At 38.7% G+C, this 24984-nt stretch overlaps 2 protein-coding genes across 3 annotated transcripts in view; both read right to left on the bottom strand.

Annotated features, from left to right (window-relative positions):
• The window catches only part of LOC127448282 (uncharacterized), a 384406-nt gene that overhangs the window by 176652 nt on the left and 182770 nt on the right, over nucleotides 1-24984 (bottom strand). The gene's annotated exons all lie outside the window — the stretch shown is intronic.
• LOC127448269 (septin-8-like) overlaps nucleotides 13607-24984 on the bottom strand; it is a 32124-nt gene continuing 20746 nt past the window's right edge. The window contains exons 6-10 of the mRNA XM_051710679.1: nucleotides 21458-21554; nucleotides 21064-21232; nucleotides 16510-16642; nucleotides 15296-15480; nucleotides 13607-15218 (exon numbers count right to left, since the gene is read on the bottom strand). Coding sequence (XP_051566639.1) covers nucleotides 15203-15218; nucleotides 15296-15480; nucleotides 16510-16642; nucleotides 21064-21232; nucleotides 21458-21554 — 600 coding nt within the window. The 3' untranslated portion in view covers nucleotides 13607-15202. The remainder of the gene's footprint in view (nucleotides 15219-15295; nucleotides 15481-16509; nucleotides 16643-21063; nucleotides 21233-21457; nucleotides 21555-24984) is intronic.

Genomic DNA, 24984 nt, shown 5'->3' with positions numbered 1-24984 from the left:
AGTGAGTGTGTGTGTGTGAGTGAGTGAGTGTGTGTGTGTATCTGTGTGTGTGAGTGAGTGTGTGTGTGTGTGTGTGTGTGAGTGTGAGTGAGTGAGTGAGTGAGTGTGTGTGTGTGTGTGTGTGAGTGAGTGAGTGAGTGAGTGAGTGTGTGTGTGTGTGTGTGTGTGTGTGTGTGTGTGTGTGTGAGTGAGTGAGTGTGTGTGTGTGTGAGTGAGTGTGTGTGTGAGTGAGTGTGTGTGTGTGTGTGTGTGTTTAGGGTTAGGGTTAGGGGACAGAATCTATAGTTCATACAGTATAAAAATCATTATGTCTATGGAGAGTCCTCATAATGATAGCTGCACGAACATGTGTGTGTGAATGAGTGAGAGTGTGTGAGTGTGTGTGTGTGTGTGTGAGTGTGAGTGTGTGTGAGTGTGTGAGTGAGTGAGTGAGTGTGTGAGTGTGTGTTTAGGGGTAGGGTTAGGGTTAGGGGATAGAATCTATAGTTTGTACAGTATAAAAATCATTATGTCTATGAAGAGTCCTCATAATGATAGCTGCACCAACATGTGTGTGTGTGTGTGTGTGTGTGTGTGTGTGTGTGAGCAGGTTTAAGTGGTTTACGAGGACTTTTTTTAGGTTATAAACTGGTAATTACAAGGGTATTATGCTATAAATGTGATTTATGAGGACATTTCTAGTGTCCCCATAATTCAAATCACTTAAAAAACATACTAAACGATGTTTTATTGAAAATGTAAAAATGCAGAAAGTTTTTTGTGAGGGTTAGGTTTAGGGGTAGGGTTAGAGTGTGTGTGTGTGTGTGTGTGTGTGTGTGTGTGTGTGTTTAGGGGTAGGGTTAGGGGATAGAATCTATAGTTTGTACAGTATAAAAATCATTATGTCTATGGAGAGTCCTCATAATGATAGCTGCACCAACACGTGTGTGTGTGTGTGTGTGTGTGTGTGTGTGTGTGCGTGTGTGTCTGTATATGTGTGTCTGTGTGTGTGTGTGTGTGTGTGTGTGTGTGTGTGTATGTGTGTGAATCTGTGTGTGTATCTGTGTGTCTGTGTGTGTGTGTGTGTGTGTGTGTGTGTGTGTGTGTGTGTGTGTGAGTGTGTGTGTGTGTGTGAGTGTGTGTGTGTGTGTGTAATTTCAATAGAAATAAAAAATACATTATAGTAGTATTACAGTAATGAAAATCTCCTTTGAGAATAATACACAAAATAAAAGTTGAAATGCTAATGAGCATTTGGGGGAAAATGTGTTACAATTTTGTGAAAATAATGTTACAATGCCAAAAAAATAAAAAAATAAATCTTAATTGCCTAATTAATAGGTTTAATTTTCTTCAAGCAAAGATTTTTTTCCTTTTGATTTTGGGGTGAAATATGACCTGGACATGTTTTCATGAGATTCACACGATTAATGAACGTATACATTTACAGAGATGGTACACTGAATCTGGGCTACTTGTGAAAGCACAAACTCTTTTTATCCATTTTATATGACAGTTCTGTGTTTCCTAAAGAATTCTGTATGTGCATGCAGGTGTACTGACTTACAGAAGCGCTTTCTTCTCTCCCAACTTTACTTTCAAATGTCTTCAAATGTCTTTGTTTTGTAACTCTGCTGTGCTTTTGAGCTCCATAGAGATTTTTATTCAAGATCATCACGTACTGAATGAGTCAAAGCCCAGAAACAGATCTGATGGAAACGCAAATGCTGCCAACGTTTATACAGTATGTGAAATGCGATTCTTGTGTTACTGTGCCGGTAACAGATCTCAGTCCTCAAGGGGGCGATAGAGTTTCCTTCAAATGACTGTGTCATTAAATCAGATGTGTTATTATTCATGCAGCAGCTGTAAACATGTCAATAGCTTACCTAACTTTAACTAACTTGTTCAGCAAGATTCTCTTCAATCTGTTGCTCTGCCATGAAAAAGAAAACTGACTGTAGAAGAAGGGAATTGGGTGCTGCAGCACCCCCAGCACCCCTACTACCCGCGGCTATGTGTTCAAGCATTTGCGTTTGTGTAAGTACTCGACTTACTTGCGTCAAGTATTGGGCTTAATCCAGCAAAGTGTTTTTCTTGTTTGGATCAGATCTCCATCACACACACTCTTCATCAGAGAGGAAGCATCAGCAGCACGTCATTATTTTTTATAGAAAAACAAACATCCACGAGCAACACGTGGCCAAATGTTCAGGAAAACTTGTGTAAATTTACCAACCAGCATCACTGAGACGCAGACGCACAGAAGGTTGAGAGGCATAAACACATGGAAACCTTCCGACATAACTGCTGTGTTCATACCAAACATTTACAATATCAGTCTAGAAACAGACCGCTCAGAGGCCGTTCACACTGAAAGCGTTCTTGTATTGATTTAAATTGGACACACCCCACAGGATGTTGGATTACAATGACAAGAGGAATTTACTGAATTACAATTCAGTTCACAGTCACACAACAGAGGAATTTTATTATCCAACACTTTTGCTATAGAGCAGCGCTACTCAACACGCGGCCCTCGAGCGATGTCATCATCAGAAATACATCGGCCTGCGCGTGCATTCATACACAGTACATGTGCGCTCACGGGCAATCTCACTTCACAACACGGGGCGAATCTGTCCGATCTGTTGCATAGCTCATCAGAAATATTAGAAATATAGTATTCGGCATGACAACATTATTTACAAGAAAAAATAGACGTTTTTCCTGCGTTGAGACTAGGGTTGCCACTTTTGAATTTTTAAAATAAGGGACACTTAATAGATGTTGGGGGGGGATGATCACGGCCCCTAATCACATCCTCCAGTTTTAGCAATAAATGCGCTAAGAGTTAATATGCGTTATTAATAAAAATGGTATACCCTTTCTTATATGACTTTTCAGACGGTCCTTTACCCACCGTAGGCAAATTTTCCAACTTATATCAGTGTTAAATTGCCGATCTGGAACGATTTCACCGTGACGCCATTTGACCAGCTTAAATACAGGACAAATTGCATCCCGTATTGATTCGATACGGGACACATAATTTTATCTTTAAATACGGGACGATCCCGCAGAAATCATCCTGTCCTTTTCTGCATATCGCTGCCCCCTTCGGCATATTGCGGCGCCGTTTTGTGGCCCGTTCTGCATAACACGGCGGCCCATTTCAGCTTATGGCGGCCCATTCGGTCCTGTTTCGCGGCCGGCCCATCGGAAAAAGTCCCGGTTCTCCCGATGGCCAGTCCGCCCCTGCTAAGGGGGGTGAACAAATCTTTATGACTTGTCACTGAAAGACTTTTGGTGCTAATATTGGATATATCGCTCTTGTTTTTGAACACATATCTGGTGTATGATGGTGTTTGTTAGTTGACAGTCAGTGACAACAGAACTGATATAGCCTGCAGTATATCAGAAAATCACTGTTACACCCCGTATGTTTAAAATAATTACTAAAAGGTATAGTTCACCTAAAAATGAAAATTCTCTCCTCATGATATCCCAGATGTGTGACTTCCTTTCTCCTGCAGAACACAGATGAAGATTTTTAAAAGAATATCTCAGCTCTGTAGGTTCATACAATACAAGTGAATGAGCATTTGACAATTCAAATTAATTATATATATATATATATATATATACATAAATAACCATAACAATTAAGAGTGGGCCCTCGAGGGCCCCCTGACCTTTCTGAAGTTGAGTAGCCCTGCTATAGAATATACAATTACATACATTTTGCTTGAATATTCCCCGATATGAATACATTGGGAACACTTTACACTAAGGTTCTATTTGTTTACATTAGTAAATGCATCAGGGATACAAACAATGAACAATAATTTTAAAGCATTTATTAACCTTGGTTAATGTTTAAATATACTATTTTTCATTGTTTGGTAAGTTAAGCTCATAATGCAAAAAACTTTTAATGTAAAAAGTTATTCGTACATGTTAAAAGATAAATAAGTGCTGTGAAAGTATTGTTCATTGTTAGTCCATGTTAATTGATTTATCAAATATAACCTTATTTTACTAATACACAACTGATATTTCTCTAAACTACGTTAACTGTTAAAACAATAAACAGCCATCAAAACATACAGCACCATAATTTAATTATGCCATGTAGCACAGTTGTTCAGTAACTTTATGAAAACCAATATCACATTTTAAATCTATTGATTATTATTATTATTATATATTCAGTAAATTGGAGAATTCTGTGTTTTTCCACCATGATCCATAAAATTAAAGTTAAATATATTGTTTTAAATATAATTATATATTTATATATATATATATATATATATATATATATATATATATATATATATATATATATACAAGAAAAAAAATACACACATATATATATATATATATATATATATATATATATATATATATATATATATATATATATATATATATTACATTAATTGAATTATAAAAGACGTTTAATTATACAAATGTAAATTATAGTTTAAATAAAAATGGAAATAGTTATTGAAATAGTTCATATGTTGTGTGCAACATGTTATACATACACATACAGCCAATATTTGAATTTTGTTACATTTCATTTCTATTTAGTTTTTACTTCCTTATTGTCTAATTGAAATGACATCTTCTACATCCTCTTTGCTAATGCTAATTAATTATTTCCAGAAATCCAGTAGCTGTTTTTAACACAAGAACACATCCTGTGGGCGTGCTGAGTGACTCCAGCCAGGTCTCCTAAGCAACCAAATTGGCCCGGTTGCTAGGGAGGGTAGAGTCACATGGGGTAACCTCCTCGTGGTCAATATAATGTGGGGTGCATGGTGAGTTGTGCGTGGATGCTGCGGAGAATAGCGTGAGTCTCCACATGCGCTAGGTCTCCGCGGTAATGCACTCAACAAGCCACGTGATAAGATGCGCGGATTGACAGAGGCAACTGAGATTCGTCCTCTGCCACCCGGAGGTGATGAAACCTTGCCACCCTCTCAATGGGGCGTGTGGTGTGTTGTGCATGGATGCTGCGGAAGAATAGCGTGACACCTCCACACGCGCTACGTCTCCGTGGTAACGCGCTCAACAAGCCACGCGATAAGTTGCACGGATTGACGGTCTCAGACGTGGAAGCAACTGAGATTCATCCTCCGCCACCCGGATTGAGGCGAGTCACTACACCACCATGAGGACTTAGAGCACATTGGGAATTGGGCATTCCAAATTGGGGAGAGAAAAAAACACGTCCTGTGTGAACGGCCCGTGAGAATGGAGAACAAAATTACTCAAAATTAAGTCATTAAATAAATAATTAAAAACAAAATACAGTCATTTAAAAAACAATAAAATTTATAATTTATTTATACAATTTCACTTTAAAAATACATATATTGATATATTTAGTGATTTGTTTTTTTTTAGTGTTTCATGATTATGAGTGATTTGCTGATCCATACTTTAGACTGTGTGTTTTGTATTTAAGAAAAACTTCTTTACACAGACTGAAGCACAGCAGCTCATTAAATACATAATGAAAGATTCGAGGTGTCAAAAGTCTTGAGCACACGTGTTTGTTCCCTCTCCTTCCTGTCCAGCACATCTTTATTCTTTATTCAACAATGAAGTGAATGTTTTTGATACTTGTTCTCTGTGAGCGTCCGAGATGATTTGTGACTCGACTTCTGTTGCTTTGGTGAATTCCTACCAAGTGTTGATGTTTTTTTTATTCTCATTGGTCTCTATTTGGTGGTCTTTTTCTCAAATTATTGCAGATTTGATCATTTTCACAGAGCCGTTTTTTTCTTCTTTGGAGTTTCGGTGCCAACAGACAAGCACACGTCGGTCTCCATGTTGGAGATGATAAGTGTACGGAGGGTCGTACCGGTGTACCACTGAAAACACCTAAAGCGATAGTTCACACAAAAATGAAATGATGTCCTCAGTTACTCACTCTCATGTCTTTCCACACCCAAATAAAACATATATTCACAGATATTCTTATTTCTACCCCATCGCATGCCAGTATGATGCTTTAATTATGTTTTTTTGTCCTCGATGTAGCTGAAGGCTTTAAAACAGCTGCACTGAAGTTAGTCAAACAGGTTTGGAACAGCATGAGTGTGAGTAAATGATGACAGTTTTTCATTTACGGGGATGAACTATTCGTTTATAGGAAGGACTTTTACACTACAATGAAAAAAGAGGTATATATATATTGATAAAATGACTCATATTTATATGATACTGGTGCTGGAGTTGAGATGTTGGGGAATATTTCCTCATTCTTGCTCTCTGGTTTTTGACATTGTATTCATTTACACATTGTCTGATTCGCTGATTATGATGATGTGCTTCGTTTTGTTTGTTTAATGTTGAGTACATTTTAGCAATAAATGCTTTTGAATTAAAAGGAACAAATCCATCAAGTTATTCGATGATATTAATGAACTTGTATCTGTTGCTGAATGTGTGCGAGTAAAATGTTACTGGATAAAATGATCATTGAAAGTTGATGTGGATGTGACTCAGAATGTGCTGCATGTATTCTGTGCGGTTTGAGACGTGTTCTGTGTTGCTGTCTATCTAGTGCTCTTTAAATCAATCTCCCAAAGCAATTATTTATCCAGTAACAGTGGAATAATTATTGATTCCAATCAACATTGTAACCACTAATCAGATTCACAACTGTTGGACTTCTAATTAACCTCGAACGACCCGATGTATTTTGGCTTTCTATATGCAACGCATAATTTAAATGAAGTTAAACTGACTGAATACTGTTCAAAAGACTCTATACTGTCATTTAGGGGTTAAAATTCTGTTGCACTGAGTCATGTGACACAACAGCATGTCATTGATTTCCGTGAAGCTCTTCTACGGGTGCAGCGCCAACAAAAGTGCCTCTGGTAAGAAACCTCTTTACGTTTTTTAATTGAAACCTGTTTGGTTCATCCTTGGGAGCAATTTCCAAACATCTGAAGGTACCATGTTCATCTGTACAAACAATAGTACGCAACAATAAACACCATGGGACCACACAGCCATCATACCGCTCAGGAAGGAGATACATTCTGTCTCCTAGAGATGAATGTAGTTTGGTGCAAAAAGTGCAAATCAATCCCAGAACAACAGCAAAGGACCTTGTGAAGATGCTGGAGGAAACAGGTAGACAAGTATCTATATCCACAGTAAAACGAGTCCTATATCGACATAACCTGAAAGGCTGCTCAGCAAGGAAGAAGCCACTGCTCCAAAACCACCATAAAAAAGCCAGACTACAGTTTGCAAGTGCACATGGGGACAAAGAGCTTACTTTTTGGTGAAATGTCCTCTGGTCTGATGAAACAAAAATTGAACTGTTTGGCCATAATGACCATCGTTATGTTTGGAGGAAAAAGGGTGAGGCTTGCAAGCCAAAGAACACCATCCCAACCGTGAAGCATGGGGGTGGCAGCATCATGTTGTGGGGGTGCTTAGCTGCAGGAGGGACTGGTGCACTTCACAAAATAGATGGCATCATGAGGAAGGAAAATTATGTGGATATATTGAAGCAACATCTCAAGACATCAGCCAGGAAGTTAAAGCTCGGTCGCAAATGTGTCTTCCAAATGGACAATGACCCCAAGCATACCTCCAAAGTTGTGTCAAAATGGCTTAAGGACAACAAAGTCAAGGTATTGGAGTGGCCATCACAAACCTGACTCAGTTACACCAGTTCTGTCTGGAGGAATGGGACAAAATTCCAGCAACTTATTGTGAGAAGCTTGTGGAAGGATACCCAAAACATTTGACCCAAGTTAAACAATTTAAAGGCGATGCTACCAAATACTAACAAAGTGTTAGTATGTAAACTTCTGACCCACTGGGAATGTGATGAAAGAAATAAAAGCTGAAATAAATCATTCTCTCTACTATTATTCTGACATTTCACATTCTTAAAATAAAGTAGTGATCCTAACTGACCTAAGACAGGGAATGTTTTCTACGATTAAATGTCAGGAATTGTGAAAAACTTGTGAAAAGGCCAAGGGTTTCACCGACCCCTTAGCACAGAGTACTGTTGTTTTAAAAAGAATGTTATTAACTGTTCTTTTCATTTCGTTCTGACCATTTAGAAAAGGAGGGATGAAATAATTTTTGTGGTAATCAATGTTATGCCATAAATGCTGTCGATTGAGCTCAACTTGTACTGAACCCGGAATATTCCTTTAAGTGGAATCATTAAACTCCTTACGATTCCCAACAGTAATCAAAACTTAATCAAACTAATTTAAGGCCAATACTTCTACATTGGCGCATTTATTAAACTCAAAACAATACAAAACGGAACGTCTTTGGAGTCCAAACATGTAATGGTTTTAACTAAGGCGTTTATTCAGTGTGATTAATTACACAAAAAAGAATGCATTAATACAAAAAGTGGCGTTTATGGCTAGAGATGCTGAAAACCAGTGAAACGGTGACGCAAGCACAGTGAGACGCATCAAAAGCTTTCGTCTTACACACGTGTACGCTGACCAACAAAAACAGCACTGACAGAGAACAAGAACACATCCTGTGCGAACAGCCCTTTATACCTCGGATAGGTAACTCAATTGCAAAAATATTTCTGCCAACATTGATATATGTGAGTAATTCGATTAATCTCATGTAGTTCATTTCATTGGAAATTTTAATAAATTGCATTCCTCTTCACTGCCTTTCCTTTATTTTTCCTCTCACTCTCGTGGAAGTGTCACATCTGTTGTTCGCCAAGATGGCTTATAATTAGAAATATCAAATCTTCTGCGAGAGACTCGAGTAACAATCCAATTTCCTGCTGAACATTCAGTGAGATGAGTCACTTGAGAAACACATCAACCTCCGACTATCTAAATGCAAATGGACATGACTGTTCCAGTGAGGTTATTCAGGTACGTGACACTTGAAATGGGTTTGTTTGAAATTCCTCCCAGGACACCAGCAGTGACCACTGTCCTGGGACAAACTGGACAAATCATTCTATGAAGTGGCAACACAGTAAAAAAAATTCTCAGCAGCCTTTGCATTTCACAGTGTCACACGGCACGTGTTTTAAATACAAATCAAGTTTTAATGTAATAAGTGAACAGTCTAAGAAAGCCCCATTGCTTGGTGGGCTATAAAGTTAATTTCAGACCCTGTGATGAGTTCATGTCACACAACCTGTCCATGTTGCATCTGTTATTATTAGTATTATTACTGGTTTTAAAGGACAATTCTGTCATCATTTACTCACCTTCCTTGTCGTTTCAAACCTGCATGACTTTCTTTCTGCTGTGATATTCAAAAGGAGATATTCTCAAGAAAAGATAAGAAAGTCAAGCGGGTTTGGAACGACATAAGGGTGAATAAATGATGACAGAAGCTTTGTTTTTGGATGAACTATAACGGACTAAAAAATTGTGTCACCATTTACTCACCCTCATGTTGATCCAAACCGGCATGACTTTCTTTCTGCTGTGACATTCAAAAGGAAATATTCTCAAGAATGTTTATGCTGCTCTTTCCCAAATAATGAAAGTGAATGGTGACTGAGGCTGTCATGCTGCCTGATAAGAAAGTCATGCGGGTTTGGAACGACATAAGGGTGAATAAATGATGACAGAAGCTTTGATTTTGGATGAACTATAACAGACTCAAAAATTGTGTCACCATTTACTCACCCTCATGTTGTTCCAAACCTGCATGACTTTCTTTCTGCTGTGACATTCAAAAGGAGATATTCTCAAGAATGTTTACGCTGCTCTTTCCCAAATAATGAAAGTGAATGGGGACTGAGGCTGTCATGCTGCCCGATAAGAAAGTCATGCGGGTTTGGAACGACATATGGGTGAATAAATGATAACAGAAGCTTTGTTTTTGGATGAACTGTAACGGACTCAAAAATTGTGTCACCATTTACTCACCCTCATGTTGTTCCAAATCTGCATGACTTTCTTTCTGCTGTGACATTCAAAAGGAGATATTCTCAAGAATGTTTACGCTGCTCTTTCCCAAATAATGAAAGTGAATGGTGACTGAGGCTGTCATGCTGCCCGATAAGAAAGTCATGCGGGTTTGGAACGACATATGGGTGAATAAATGATAACAGAAGCTTTGTTTTTGGATGAACTGTAACGGACTCAAAAATTGTGTCACCATTTACTCACCCTCATGTTGTTCCAAATCTGCATGACTTTCTTTCTGCTGTGACATTCAAAAGGAGATATTCTCAAGAATGTTTACGCTGCTCTTTCCCAAATAATGAAAGTGAATGGTGACTGAGGCTGTCATGCTGCCCGATAAGAAAGTCATGCGGGTTTGGAACGACATATGGGTGAATAAATGATAACAGAAGCTTTGTTTTTGGATGAACTGTAACGGACTCAAAAATTGTGTCACCATTTACTCACCCTCATGTTGTTCCAAACCTTCATGACTTTCTGCTGTGACATTCAAAAGGAGATATTCTCAAGAATGTTTACGCTGCTCTTTCCCAAGTAATGAAAGTGAATGGTGACTGAGGCTGTCATGCTGCCCGATAAGAAAGTCATGCGGGTTTGGAACGACATAAGGGTGAATAAATGATGACAGAAGCTTTGTTTTTGGATGAACTATAACGGACTAAAAAATTGTGTCACCATTTACTCACCCTCATGTTGTTCCAAACCTACATTACTTTCTTTCTGCTGTGACATTCAAAAGGAGATATTCTCAAGAATGTTTACGCTGCTCTTTCCCAAATAATGAAAGTGAATGGTGACTGAGGCTGTCATGCTGCCTGATAAAAGTCATGCGGGTTTGGAACGACATATGGGTGAATAAATGATAACAGAAGCTTTGTTTTTGGATGAACTGTAACGGACTCAAAAATTGTGTCACCATTTACTCACCCTCATGTTGTTCCAAATCTGCATGACTTTCTTTCTGCTGTGACATTCAAAAGGAGATATTCTCAAGAATGTTTACGCTGCTCTTTCCCAAATAATGAAAGTGAATGGTGACTGAGGCTGTCATGCTGCCCGATAAGAAAGTCATGCGGGTTTGGAACGACATAAGGGTGAATAAATGATGACAGAAGCTTTGTTTTTGGATGAACTATAACGGACTAAAAAATTGTGTCACCATTTACTCACCCTCATGTTGTTCCAAATCTGCATGACTTTCTTTCTTCTGTGGAACACAAGAAGAGTAATGTTGCAGAATGTCTGGGCTCCTTTTTCCTTATTCCATGTTCCTCACTTTCATGGTAATTTTATTTTATTTATTTTATTTTGATATTTTACTTTTTAAATCATTTTAATTTGAAATAGTTTTACAACATTAATTGTTGTTACAGCAATTTTTTAGAATTAACTTCAGGATAATAAGTCTGTTTTTAATCTTTAATACATTTTGATTTTGAGTCATAGTTGAAAACAATATTTTCCAAACTTTATAAATACATTTTGCAAAGTGTAAGAACTTTTATTTTGCTTTTTAATGTTTTTATTATTATTATTATATTGCTTGTATCTTCTCTTACCTGTCACTTATTTGTTGCTAATTTGCAAACATCAGCTAATTTGTATATTTTAACTGACACATATTCTATTGTATATACACAGAGAAATAAACAAGAGTTTTTATTTTAGATGCACAAAAAAAAAAAAAAAAAAATCAAACAGAAAGAGACACACTGAGTTGAGGAGGAAAGAGCTCTGTCTCAGAGTCGACATTCACTTCCACATTTTGGAGAGGCAGATTTTGACCTCAGAGGAAAGCGACTATCATGGAGAATGAAGGAGACCAGCCTCTAATCAACATTTGATCAGGAGTTTCAGAAACAGTCGCGCTTGTTGATCCATAAATGCTTCAGTCTGGGATCATTTTTGTACCGTTCAAGCAGCTATCATTTCTCCATTTCCTCCTCTTTTCTTTTTTTCTTCTCTTCCTTTTTCTTCGCTGCCTTCTCTGCCAAGTTAAGGAGAACAAGTGCTCATTTTCCTTTGTTCTTGTCCTGGTCTTTTAGTTGTTGTCTGGTCTCCGTAGGACCATCAGGAGAGCTCATGTGGAACAATCTGATCATTCGATCATCCAGCTCTTTTGCTTTTTGAGAGGCCTGGTCTGTTGGTGCATTGGAGTCTCCAGGTCTATCTGTCTGTTGTGGAGCTATGGTTTTGACCTGCAGCACCGGTTCCTGCACCTCGCCGTCCTTCTCCATCCAACCAAAGACCCTTTCGCGCTTCATGCCATCCTTCAGTGATTGCTGCTGTTTGATCTTCTCAAGCTCACTGTGAGGGAGCGTCCTCCCCATATACTCCACAAACTCACTCCCTTCAGTGTCAATGTGGGACATTGGAGAAGTCCTGGATTTGAGTCAAACACAGATGAAGTGGCTGGAAGCTTTGATTGTTGTTCCACTAGTGATTCAAGTAATGGAGAAAATGTCAGGGCTACTACTTCATCACATGCTGGAGTTGAGTTTTGAGGAACAACCAACGGTTTTGCCACTGAGGAACCATGGGCTGTAGGTTTGATCTCGAGGGTGGCAAGGTTTCATCACCTCCGGGTGGCAGAGGACAAATCTCAGTTGCCTCTGTCAATCCGCGCATCTTATCACGTGGCTTGTTGAGTGCATTACCGCGGAGACCTAGCGCATGTGGAGACTCACGCTATTCTCCGCAGCATCCACGCACAACTCACCATGCACCCCACATTATAGCGACCACGAGGAGGTTACCCCATGTGACTCTACCTTCCCTAGCAACCGGGCCAATTTGGTTGCTTAGGAGACCTGGCTGGAGTCACTCAGCACTCCCTGGATTCGAACTCACGAACTCATGACAGGTGTGTTAGTCAGCTTCTTTACTCGCTGAGATACCCAGACCCCCCAACCCGCTGTGGGTTTGATCTTGAGGGCTGGAGGACTGGTGGAGTCGAGGAACAGCAGAGGTTTGTTATCAACCAGCAGTGAAACTGAGTCGAGCTCTGCCAGTTTCTCCATCTTTCCATCTGTCTTTTTCTTTCTTTTGCTCTGACCAGCTATCTTTCTCTTTTCCTCAGCCTCTCTATATTTCTGAATCACACATCCTCCCTCCTTTACCTCCCATTCATCCTTCTTTCTCTTCTGTCTTTTCTCCTGTCTCTCTCTTTTCTTTTGAAGCAGGTATTTGTCCAGTATCTGGCAGCATCTGATCTTGTACTTCCTGTCTATAGCGCTGAAATCAAGGGCCTCTCTCACCTCTGCACTCATAGATGCCTGATCTTGCGGCTCTAGGTATCTGGACTCCATCTGCTGGATGCTTGTTCACTCTCGGCTGTGCCCTCAGGTGTGTGTTCCTTCTGGGCCACTTGCGGCAAACACGTCCAAACCACCCAAAGAGAGTTTGAAACTGTGCCATTGCACACCACTGAATTCAAGTCAGTATGAATAACTGAATGCAATTAATTAATATGTGTAGAAAGTCTATTGAACTATTCTCTTTGAGTACTTGAGCACAAGAACACAAGACAACAGTCGGAGCAGCACTGAAGGATCCAAACGGTGACACAATAGAAGAGTCAAGAACATGGAACATTCTAAATTCTACATTACGCTGCTGAAATTTGTGTTCAAATAAAAATGTTAATACCCAATATAAAACTTGCCAATTTTATTAAGTCATCAAAAGACTCCACAAGTCATCGTATGTCAAATCAAGGATGCAACTAGAAACTCACAATACAGTTGTACAATAGAAAGCCACTATATATGATTTCTTTTCAACTTAAAGCCTTTATTGCTTCTAGTTAGATAATTTCACAATAGGCTTTATTAATGCATTTTATACGACTCAAACGTGACAAATAACATGGAATATGAGGTCAAATCCTAAGTGCTCAATTTGTATTTGTTAGTTTATCACACATGTGGAAAAGTCTGTAAGAAATAATGTAACAGTGAGTTGCTTATAATCACTTTGTACTGTTGTGTGTGATGCAGTTACGTTTATCCATGAGAAATATGTTGAAAGAGAATGAATAATGCATCTGATCCGTTCTGTTGGAACTACTCACAAATGCATGTACTGGGACTGTTTAGTCAGATCATCTTTTCCCCCCCAAAAAATGGAAAAATGTTTTTAAGGGTTACAGGATCACAGCATCATAGTGATATTTGTTTTCATTGGATGTTATTGATTTTATTATTTTTATTTTTTCAATTCCAGCAATTCTGTGAAAAAAATGGCTAGAAGATCATTTTAATCATTTTAGTCACCAAAAGCAAATAAACAACATAATATAGATAAATACAGCATATTGCATGATTTTTGTTAGTGAGGGTGTCAGGTAAACAAATACAAAACGTGCTCTATGATATAATTGGTTTATATCGCTACAAAATGCAAATGGCGTGTTTGTGATTAATCGCTAATTAACATTGTGGCAGCTTCCAGATGACGTCATATAGTGTTTAACTGCACATTGCGACAAAATAAATAAATACAAGATGAGCTCCATTGACAACATTTGTGGCATAATGTGAATTACAACTCAAATAACTGACACGTCCCTCAGTTTAAATAAATACAAATCACCGCTACAGTAACACACAGATTAAGCACACAAGGCCAGGCAATAAATATAAAAAATAAACACTGTTTTTAAAGTATAGCCAAGACTTTTGCATAGCGAAAACAAAGCTTGATGTGACCAGTGTTAACACAGGAAATGCAGCTTGCAGAAAAATACATACGTTTATTTGGTTAAAACTTCACCCAAATTAACACTGTTTAAATACATGTAACATACCAGTATAAAATGTAGAAAATAAATGCAATAAGGTAAACCTTTATTTGTAGTAAATGACTATAGGATAGTTTTAATTCATGTTTTTAGCCCTCCACAAACAGTGACTTCAATACTGGTCAGTAAAAACCCAAGTCCAGCAGAGGAAAAATAGTAGATTAACGTTCTCAAAAGAGCGTAGCATTCATTTTGTTCAGAAGATTATTTCCATTTTCTACACACACAAAGACGTGTGGATTTTTCAAAGTGACGAATCGTGACTGTCGTGTCCATAAAATACAGTACCACGAAGCTTTAACGTGAATGCAAACAGCCACAGATATGCTGGTGTGTGTGTATTTTCTTACTTTAATTATAAGAGAAACAACCGGATGCAATGTTCATTACAAACATGATATATAACACTGCTGCGCATCAATATTTCGTGTGTGAATCAGGCTTAAGGTCGTCTCTCTTGTCACATGAATCCAGAACTGTAAAACAGAAAAGACAATGTTTAAGAAGGTGTCTTGGCTGTAATGTCATTCCGAATCAATCTCGTCATACTCACTTCTTGCGATCTTTGTCTTTCTTGTTGTTGGTGCTGGCGTTGAAGGACTGCGCCTGCAGCAGCTCCGTTGCAGCTTTGCGTTTGTTAAACACGCTCATCTCCTCTTCCAGACTCCTGCGTTTGTCCTCCAGTTTGCTCTTCTCTTCTGTGTGCAGTCGCTTCAGCTGCTCGAACTTCCCCTGCAACTGCACAGACATGCATCAAACATGAGGAAGAACTTGTGATTAAGAGCTGTTTGTTAGCCACAACATGAAGCAGAGTTAACCAGTATCTTTACACACCAATAAAATAGAGTTCACCTGATGTGCGGTCACAGGTGTGTGTGTGTGTGTGTGTGTGCATTGGCTATTTCATCACGACTTCCAAAGTATCTGTTTTATAATTGTAATTTGACTGTTTTGAGTCTTTTGTTTTGATCTCAAGTGTTTAAAGTGTTTGCACCTGATTTCAAACCATTAGTACTTTGGATAACCAGTAAAAAAGCCTGCCGGCAGGCTTTTCCCTGCCTCTCTAGAGCTGGGGAGGGGGACGAGGGGAGGGAAAAACAAAAACAAAAAAAAAGAGGAGAGGGAAAGGGCAAGCCGGAGCAACATTGGGTGAGAGAGAGGAGAGAGAAAAAAATTTGCTCGCCGGTTCCTCGATCACTCCTCCACCATCTGGCGAACAACAGCCGCTCCTCCCCGGGCGGACCGGAGCAAGTCCTCCGACCCCTGGTGGATGGAACGCCCCTCCGCATTTTGGCGGCCGGTAGGGAACTCCTCCGAACCTGGCAGCGTCTCCACCGCTCCAGGCGGCCGGCAGTGAACCCCTCTTCCCTCGTGGACGGCGGCCGTTTCTCCGTCCCCCGGGCAGACGGCCGCGGCTGCTCCTTTGGACGGACGGCAGTGGTGAGGACTCCACAACAGCGCATCCCTCCTCCTTCCCAGGTTTCGGCACCAATGTAACAGGGTTGAAATGGGCAAGGAGGTGGGAACCGGCTGAACAGTCAAAGCAATATTTAATAAAACAATAAGACACAAAACACAAACATGGCAGCTGCGTGTGGCTCTCTCTCTCTCTCTCTCGAACTGCCGCATTTGCTGCACTTAACCCTCTCCTCGGCTGATTGGGGACCGGGCGTGCATAGTCACGGTCCGGCCCCGCCCTCCTCCTCGTCACAACCTCACATACAGTATGTGTGTGAAGATTGTGAATTGTGTTGTTGTGTATGATACCTCTCTCTCTGCATCTTTAAGCTCAGCCTCTTTCTCTTTCACTCTCTGGACAAACATCTGTCTCATTTCCTCCTCGCGCCGCTGTAACTCGCCCAGAAACTCCTGCCGTTTCGCCTCATACGTCTGCTGGAGACTGCACAAATGATGACAAACAAAAGCTTCAGTTTTATTCATATTTAATAGTGAACTAAATCAGCAGTGTATCCTTAGGGGCAGAAATGCACACACACACACACACAGAGACTCGAGTTGCGACCAACAAACAGAGCCTTGATGTGAACGCACCCCCACGACTTGATCAATGAAACGGTTTCTTTATTATCCGAAATAACTTTTGATATGTGCAAGTGTTAAAATGTATTTCACCCCTAATCAGCCTCCCGTAGTGGAAAACACCCTCACGCTCCCATCTCTTTCACTCTCACACACACAAACATGCGAGCAACAAACTGAGCCTTCATGTCAGCGCACCCGTGACTCAGTGGGGTTGTAAACAGTTGTTTAGCAATGGCGACACTCGCTGCTGCTGAGAAGTGTACTTAACCCTTGTGCAACCTTCGGGACATTTTTGTCTTTTCAATCATTTTGGCTGTGTTAATGCCAATGGCATACGTTTTGTCAAAGCTGTGTATTTTTTGGGGAATTTTGATATTTCAACCTCAGTTCCTATAATACATCTATAATACACTGAGTACACAAAATAGTTACACTCAGGACCTTCAGGACAATAATGTCCCCATTGAAACCCATTAAAACTGCAATATTTGATCCCAGTGCCATTAAAGCATAAAATCATGAATTCTAGGATATTATACTTTCATTACGGAGCCCTGGCTTCAAAATTTACATTTTTAATATTTTCCACCAGATGGCGCCATTTTTCTCATGTTTAGCCTATGGAGCAAATACATGCTTTTCCCCTATTTTCTGTTTGCTGTATTATAGAGCACTGCAGGACAACTGAATAAATGATGCAGCTAAAATTGTGTGTGTGTGTTGGTCAGAGTGTGTTTTGTATGTGTGTATTGAGACATTTGTGTGTGTGTGTAAAAAAACAACAGTGGCATTATATAAACAAACTGGCATTTAAAGGGTTAAAATCCTGAAAATGAATGAATATTTGATAGTTATGATCACGACTGATGCTGGTTAAAAAAATTAACTCATTGAAAGTGGAAAATAATATTAATATATATAGTATTATTATGGCAGTTTTTTGACATGGACATTTTTGTCCTCTAAGGACCTCTGAGTAACTTTTTTAAATTGACGCACAAGGGTTAAGGCGTTGTAACCGTGGTATAAGCGGAGTAATTGACTCATTGAATTATTACAAAATAACGCACAGGCGAGCTGCACGTCCTGGCAGCGTTACCACCTTGGGCTGTTAATTAATCTCACATTATATATATATATATATATATATATATATATATATATATATATATATGAGGCGTTGGAGTGAAGTCATTAACCCGTTTTTAAAGCGGTTTATTTCGCCGGTGTTCAGCGTGTTCAACTCACGCTGCTCAAAACTGGAAATCCCCAAAATATTGGATTATTAGATTAGATGAATCCATTTCTAATATCTTCTTTTATAAACAGATGTTTCGATTGTTAATATCTTGCAGTGTTTTTCTCGTCATGTTTTCGTCAACAGTATGCTTTAATAGAATCGTTTTATTTTCGTCATGATGCATCTTTTTCATCTCTTATTCGTTATCGTTGACAAAATAAAAAAATACCTTAGTCAACCAACAACTTCATCAGTGATTTCGTTGACTAGATTAACACTGCCCCAACCCTAATTAACCATGACCAAAATGCGATCTTAACCCTATAACGCTGTATGTATCAAATATGATACACAACGTTTGACGGCTCCTGTTTCACTCTCTGTTCAAGCTGAAAAGCCAAAGAAATGATAGTATGTAAGTTTCACATGTTTATGGCACCATCTAGTGGCTATTTGTAAAAAAGTGGTTTCAATGTTTAAATCGGTGCGAAAAGTGACTCTTATGTTGGGATAAATGACAGCTTATTTTAATAAAGTAAAAGTGAGGGGTCTGGGTATCTCAGTGAGTATTGACGCTGACTATCACCCATGGAGTCGTGAGTATTAAATCCAGGGTGTGCTGAGTGACTCCAGTCAGGTCTCCTAAGCAACCAAATTGGCCCGGTTGCTAGGGAGGGTAGAGTCACATGGGGTAACCTCCTCGTGGTCACGATTAGTGGCTCTCGCACTTAACAAGAAGCGGAGGCAACTGAGACTGGTCCTCCGCCACCCGGATTGAGGTGAGTAATCGTGCCACCACGAGGACCTACTAAGTAGTGGGAATTGGGCATTCCTTTTGGGGAGAAAAAAGGGGATAAAAAAAGTAAAAGTGACAGTAATGATTATATTGCTACTGATATTTTAAAATGAGTATTTTCTGAATATAAGCAACTTGTGCTTGGTTAAAATTGTGTATATTATTTTATTGAAAAAGCATGTTGAAATGACATGTATCAAATATGATACAAGCTTTTGAGGAATATCTCTCAATCACCATTACATTCATGCCAACTATAAATAAAATACAAATAAACAAGATAACAGAGCTTTGAAAATTCTCACATATACTTTTTATAAGATATATATATTTGAAGTATGAACTAATATTTTAGTGTATTTTTATATATGCAGCCTGCTCTGTCAATATAAAGATCTCATTATTTTGCATTACAAGCTATTATGATGTCATCTTACCATAAAAAATAAGTTTTACATCTTCCCTTTTTTTAAATGTCATTATAGTGTTTGGTGCATGAAACACATATGATAAAATGTTTAGTGAAAAAATTATATTTTATTAACCTGTTGATGTGCATACCCGCTATACAGATGTATAATTTGTTAACATTATAAACAATTTTGAACAGCACACTATATAGTAAATGTGAACTCATTTAAGTAAAGTCAAACCCATGGGTGGGGTCAACGAGCATCAACAGTGTTACATTTCAATCCATATTTATAGAGCAAGGAGAGGAAGTTGTCATGGCCAAACAGTCAAATATTTGGTATCTCTGAAAAGCCCAGTGAGTCCTCTGATAATACCCCAACATTTACCACTGTAGAAAAACTTACACAACAAATGCCCTACACAACAATGAATTGCTGCCTCAGGAGGATAATGACCTTAAAAATGTATTTTTTTTTTATTTTTTTTTTACAGTTTGTTTTTGGTACTAAAAAGAGTTTTAAATAGAATTTTCTGACAATTCTTTCATATGTCAGGCTTTACAGGGTTAAGTTTATGCAAACAAGTAACTTTGTAAATATTGTCTTTGTGGTCACCGTCAACACAAACCAGTCAGAATCAATGTGGCTTTACAAGAACTCACTAAGAAAACCAAGAGCGGCCATTATCGGAGAATTCGCCCTGAGGCTTGTTTTAGAGTTCAGTGTCATTTTCTGGCAGCTGAGAAGAAATCTGTGGAATGTCTTTGTGAATTAGGTTAAATAAACACTTCCCATGCTTCACTCTCTAACGGCTCTGTCTTCAGCATTAAAGGGACAGTTCACCCAAAAATGAAACATCTCTCATCATTTACTCACGCTCATGCCATCCCAGATGTGTATGACTTTCTTTCTTCTGCAGAACACAAATGAAGATTTTTAGAAGAATATTTCAGCTCTGTAGGTCCATACAATGCAAGTGAATGGTGACCAGAACTTTAAAGCTCCAGAAAGCACATAAATGCAGCATAAAAGTAATCCATAAGACTCCAGTGGTTTAATCCATGTCTTCAGAAGTGATATGATAGGTGTGGGTGAGAAACAGATCAATATTTAAGTTAATTTTTGCTATAAATCTCCATTTCATTTCCAAATGTGAAAGAATGTAAAAGTGAAAATGGAGATTTACTTAAATATTAAACTGTTTCTCACCCACACCTATCATAGCACTTCTAAAGACATGGATTAAACCATTGGAGAAAATTGCCTTTATGTGCTTTTTGGAGCATTAAAGTTCTGGTCACCATTCACTTGCATTGTTGGACCAACAGAGCTGAGATATTCTTCTAAAAATCTTTATCTAGACATCTGGGATGGCATAAGGGTGAGTAAATGATGAGAGAATTTTCTTCTTTGGGTGAACTGTCCCTTTAAGAGACAAAACTAGTTAGTTAGTTATTATATAACAGTGAAACAGGAAATCAAATGGAAACACAAATGTTATGGGCTAACTAGATGTTAGAAACTGACAGCCTCGGAAAAAAAAAATGCAGCGTTAACATTAAAAATGTTCAATTAAATTTTTTCAATTTTATAATAACAAAAATGTCTCCTCTTGTTTTCCACAGATGAAAGAAAGTCATGCAGGTTTGAAACGGCATGATGGTGATTAAATGACAGAAACTGGATTATTCTGTGAACTATTCCTCGAGTCCATTTTGTCGCTAAACAACAGATACTGTACGACTGTTCCAATTCTATTATCTCCACAAGAGTGTGTGAAACTGCTCGTAAACGTATGTAAAAGCATCTTTTTGTGTGTGTCTGAGCACCTGACAGGTTTGCACTCTGGGTCCGTATCTTTAAAACCCATCTCCTCCAGTTTACAGCGTCTGTAGAGCTCGTAATGTCGCGTGTGCGTCTGTTCACGAAGATCCTCCATGTTCACGCAGATCAACATTTCACGCAGCTTCACAAAGTCACAGTGATTCTCGTTCTCCACTGAAACACACACACACACACACAGTTATCAGAACAACCTTCATCTGATTATTAATGTATCCTATCTTGTGGACAAATGTAATTCAAGTCTGTCCTTATACAAGATTCGCAATATTAAACAGACTTGTTTTGGTGATATTTCACTGTATATTTCAGGACCACTTTTGATTCTGTTCTGTAATATTATTCAAAAGATAAATGAAAATGTCCTGAAGCGGCTCTCACCCTGCACAACTCCCCAGGGATACTGTCTGGCTTTCACCATTTTGTTCCCGATGTTCACCTCCTCTGTGCTCCCAACAACAGCAAATGGAAGATGACCCTGGAAATGCAAGCAAAACCGTTTAAAACAGAGACACAACCAGCTCACACTAATTTCTGATCAAAATGAAGATCTTTAATACACAATATAAATGATCAAAGTTTAAACGATATGAGTTTCTCATAACTTTTACTGTAATAAAAGAGCACAAACAAATAACCCTTCAAAAATAGTGGACGACATTCAGGCTGATCGGGTGCAGAATAAGCAATAAAACGAACAGAACCGGTCCCGAGAAAGTATGTGAAAGTGTATATTTAATGTTTAATAATTGGTTTGTCATCATTATTATAAATCTTATCAATGTTTGAAATAATGTGTACAATTTACAAGTAATAACATTAAGTTTACATTCATATGTGCCACCGTGCGACCTTCTTGTCTTTTTCATATTAGTTTTTTCGATCATTTTGGCTGTGTTAATGCCAAGGGCAAGGTGTGTATTTTTGGGGGAATGCTGATATTTCAACCTCAGTTCCTATAATACATCTATAATACACTGTGTACACAAAATAGTTACACTCAGGACCTTCAGGACAAAAATGTCCCCATTGAAACCCATTAAAACTGCAATATTTGATCCCAGTGCCATTAAAGCATAAAATCATGAATTATAGAATATTATGCTTTCATTCTGGAGTCCTGGCTTCAAAATTTACATTTTTAATATTTCCACCAGATGGTGCCATTTTTCTAATGTTTAGCCTATGGAGCAAATACATGCTTTTCCCCTATTCTCTGTATTATAGAGCACTGCAGGACAATTGAATAAATGATGCAGATAAAATTATGTGTGTGTGTTGGTATGGATGTCAGAGTGTGTTTTGCATGTGTGTATTGAGACATTTGTGTGTGTGTGTGCGTGTGTGTAAAGAACAATAGTGGCATTATATAAACAAACTGGCATTTAAAGGGTTAAAATCCTGAAAATGAATGAATATTTGGTAGTTATGATCAGGACTGATGCTGGTTAAAAAAATTAACTCATTGAAATGGAAAATTATATTAATATATAATATTATTATGGCAGTTTTTAGACGCGGACATTTTTGTCCTCTAAGGACCTCCGAGTAACTTTTTTAAATTGACGCACAAGGGTTAAGCCGCCTTTTCACTGCATCTTACAAACGACAGATGATAGACCGGAAGTCATTCATTTCCAATGGGAGTCGCACGGGGGCTGCGTGAGGTTCCGACCGTCCCCGGATGTGACATTTTCGGATCCGATTTGAGCCTCGGCTGCTTTAAAATATTAAAACTCCTGCGACTAGACCTTATGCGACCGCCCGACCGGAAGTGATGTATTCATGCAAAACTATCAGCGTAAAGTGAGAAATATCAACTGATTTTGTCCTAAACTTTTTTCTAAACGCCTCCTACTTCTGTATTTTGGACAATTAGTAATGTAGAAGTCAGAAATGAGTGTTTACGTTGCAAATATCACAAAAAGCTTTTGGAATTACAGTAAACGTGTAAATAAATGTGTACATGTGTCATTTATTTCTGCACATGCAAAACCTACATATGTAAAATCACAGCTATGAATTTCTGATTCATATTTTCTGAATTATAGTTGTTGTTGCTGCTGTTAATGATCATAACATTAACTATAAAAACAGTAATAATGATAAATAATACTATTAATAATAAATACTGAGTGAATGTTAATTCTGAATATAAATCACTCTAAATCACTCACAGTAATGTGAAACCGTTAGGGAAACCGTTGTTTCCACTGTGAGCAAAATAACAATTCATCACGACTGCCACTAGTGGGAGAAATACGACAGTCGTATGCAAATGTCGGAGACAATGAAAAGGCGGCCTTACAAGTGCTAAAAAGGTTACTGTCACTTTAAGAGTTCAACGTACATCTCAGTTTATGAACGAGAAAGAAATCTTGTTTTTTTTAGCGCATCCATGCTATTTGTTATTAAAAATAATACTTTTTTACTTTTTATTTGACTAAAGATCAGAAAGGAAATTAAAAGACACCTTATTCAATAAAAGTGGAGTGCGGGATCTCATCTTTGATGGACACTAGGGATGCACGACATATCGGTGGCCAATATATTATTGGCTGATAACTGGAAAAATCAAAATATTATTTATATATTTACATCGATAACTTATGGTTAATTTGCTTGCGGATGAGAATCTCTGACTGCCTCTGACTCGGGCAGTCTCAAGTGACAGTGGGCGTTCGCACACAAAGCGTGTCTGTGTGAATGAAAGCCAAGCTTATGTCACTCTGTGAGGATTATTTTAACATCTCTGCACATATTTTTCAAATGAGAAGCTTTTAATTAATTAGCTAGCAGTTATTGGTATCGGCCCAGAAATTCCATATCAGTGCATCCCTAATGGACACACATTACACGGAAGAAATGGTCCGTTTTAAGCGCAAGCACTTTTCAACAAAACAAGGCGATTTTCCAGCTATTCCAGTAGTTAAATATTTAAAAGCACTTTAAGCACTTCAAGGACTCGTGTGCACCCTGTATGTGTGAAAAAAAAAATCAACCGATAGAGAGATTATGATGTTTGACGGGTCATTTCATTTATGATCACATGCACAGAAAACAATGTTACAAATGCAATATATCGAACCTAACATATACACTGATGAGCCAAAACATTATGACCTCTCACAGGTGAAGCGAATAACGTTGATCATCTCCTAACAAGGCCACATGTCAAGGTCTGGGTAGATTAGATGGTAAGTGACCAATCAGGTCTCGTAGTAAAGACCTGATCGACTTTGACAAGTGCCATATTGTTATGGCAAGACAACTGAGTCAGCTCTGAAACGGCAAGTCTTGTGGGGTGCTCCCGGTCAGCAGTGGCGAGTACCTACAGACAGTGGTCCGAGGAGAGACAAACCACAAATTAGCAACAGGGTGTTGGGCACCCAAGGCCCATCGATGCGTGAGGGCAATGAAGGCTATCCCATCTGGTCCAAACCGACAGAAGATCTATTGTGGCACAAGTCACAGAAAATTTCAATGATAGTTACGGGAGGAATGTGTCACAACACACTGCTGCGTATGGGGCTGCGTAGCCGCAGACTGGTCAGAGTGCCCATGATGACCCCTGTCCAGTGTCAAAAGTGCCTAAAATGGGCACACGAGTGTCAGAACTGGACCTTGGAGCAGTGGAAGAATGAGTCCCATTTTCTTTTACATCACATGGCCGACCGTGTACGTGTGGGAAGTGATGGCACCAGGATACACTGTGGGAAGACTATAAGCCGGTTGAGGGAGTGTGATGCTCTGGGCAATGTTCTGCTGGGAAACCCTGGGTCCGGCCATTCATGTGGATGTCAATTTGACATGTGCCACCTACCTAAACATCGTTGCAGACCAGGTACACCCCTACATGGCAATGGTATTCCCTGATGGCAGTGGCCTCTTTCAGCAGGATAATGCAA

The sequence above is a fragment of the Myxocyprinus asiaticus genome, chromosome 11 (genome assembly GCF_019703515.2).
Source record: "Myxocyprinus asiaticus isolate MX2 ecotype Aquarium Trade chromosome 11, UBuf_Myxa_2, whole genome shotgun sequence".
In the NCBI taxonomy this organism is placed as follows: Eukaryota; Metazoa; Chordata; class Actinopteri; order Cypriniformes; family Catostomidae; genus Myxocyprinus; species Myxocyprinus asiaticus.
This window is presented reverse-complemented; position numbering and strand designations above follow the sequence as displayed.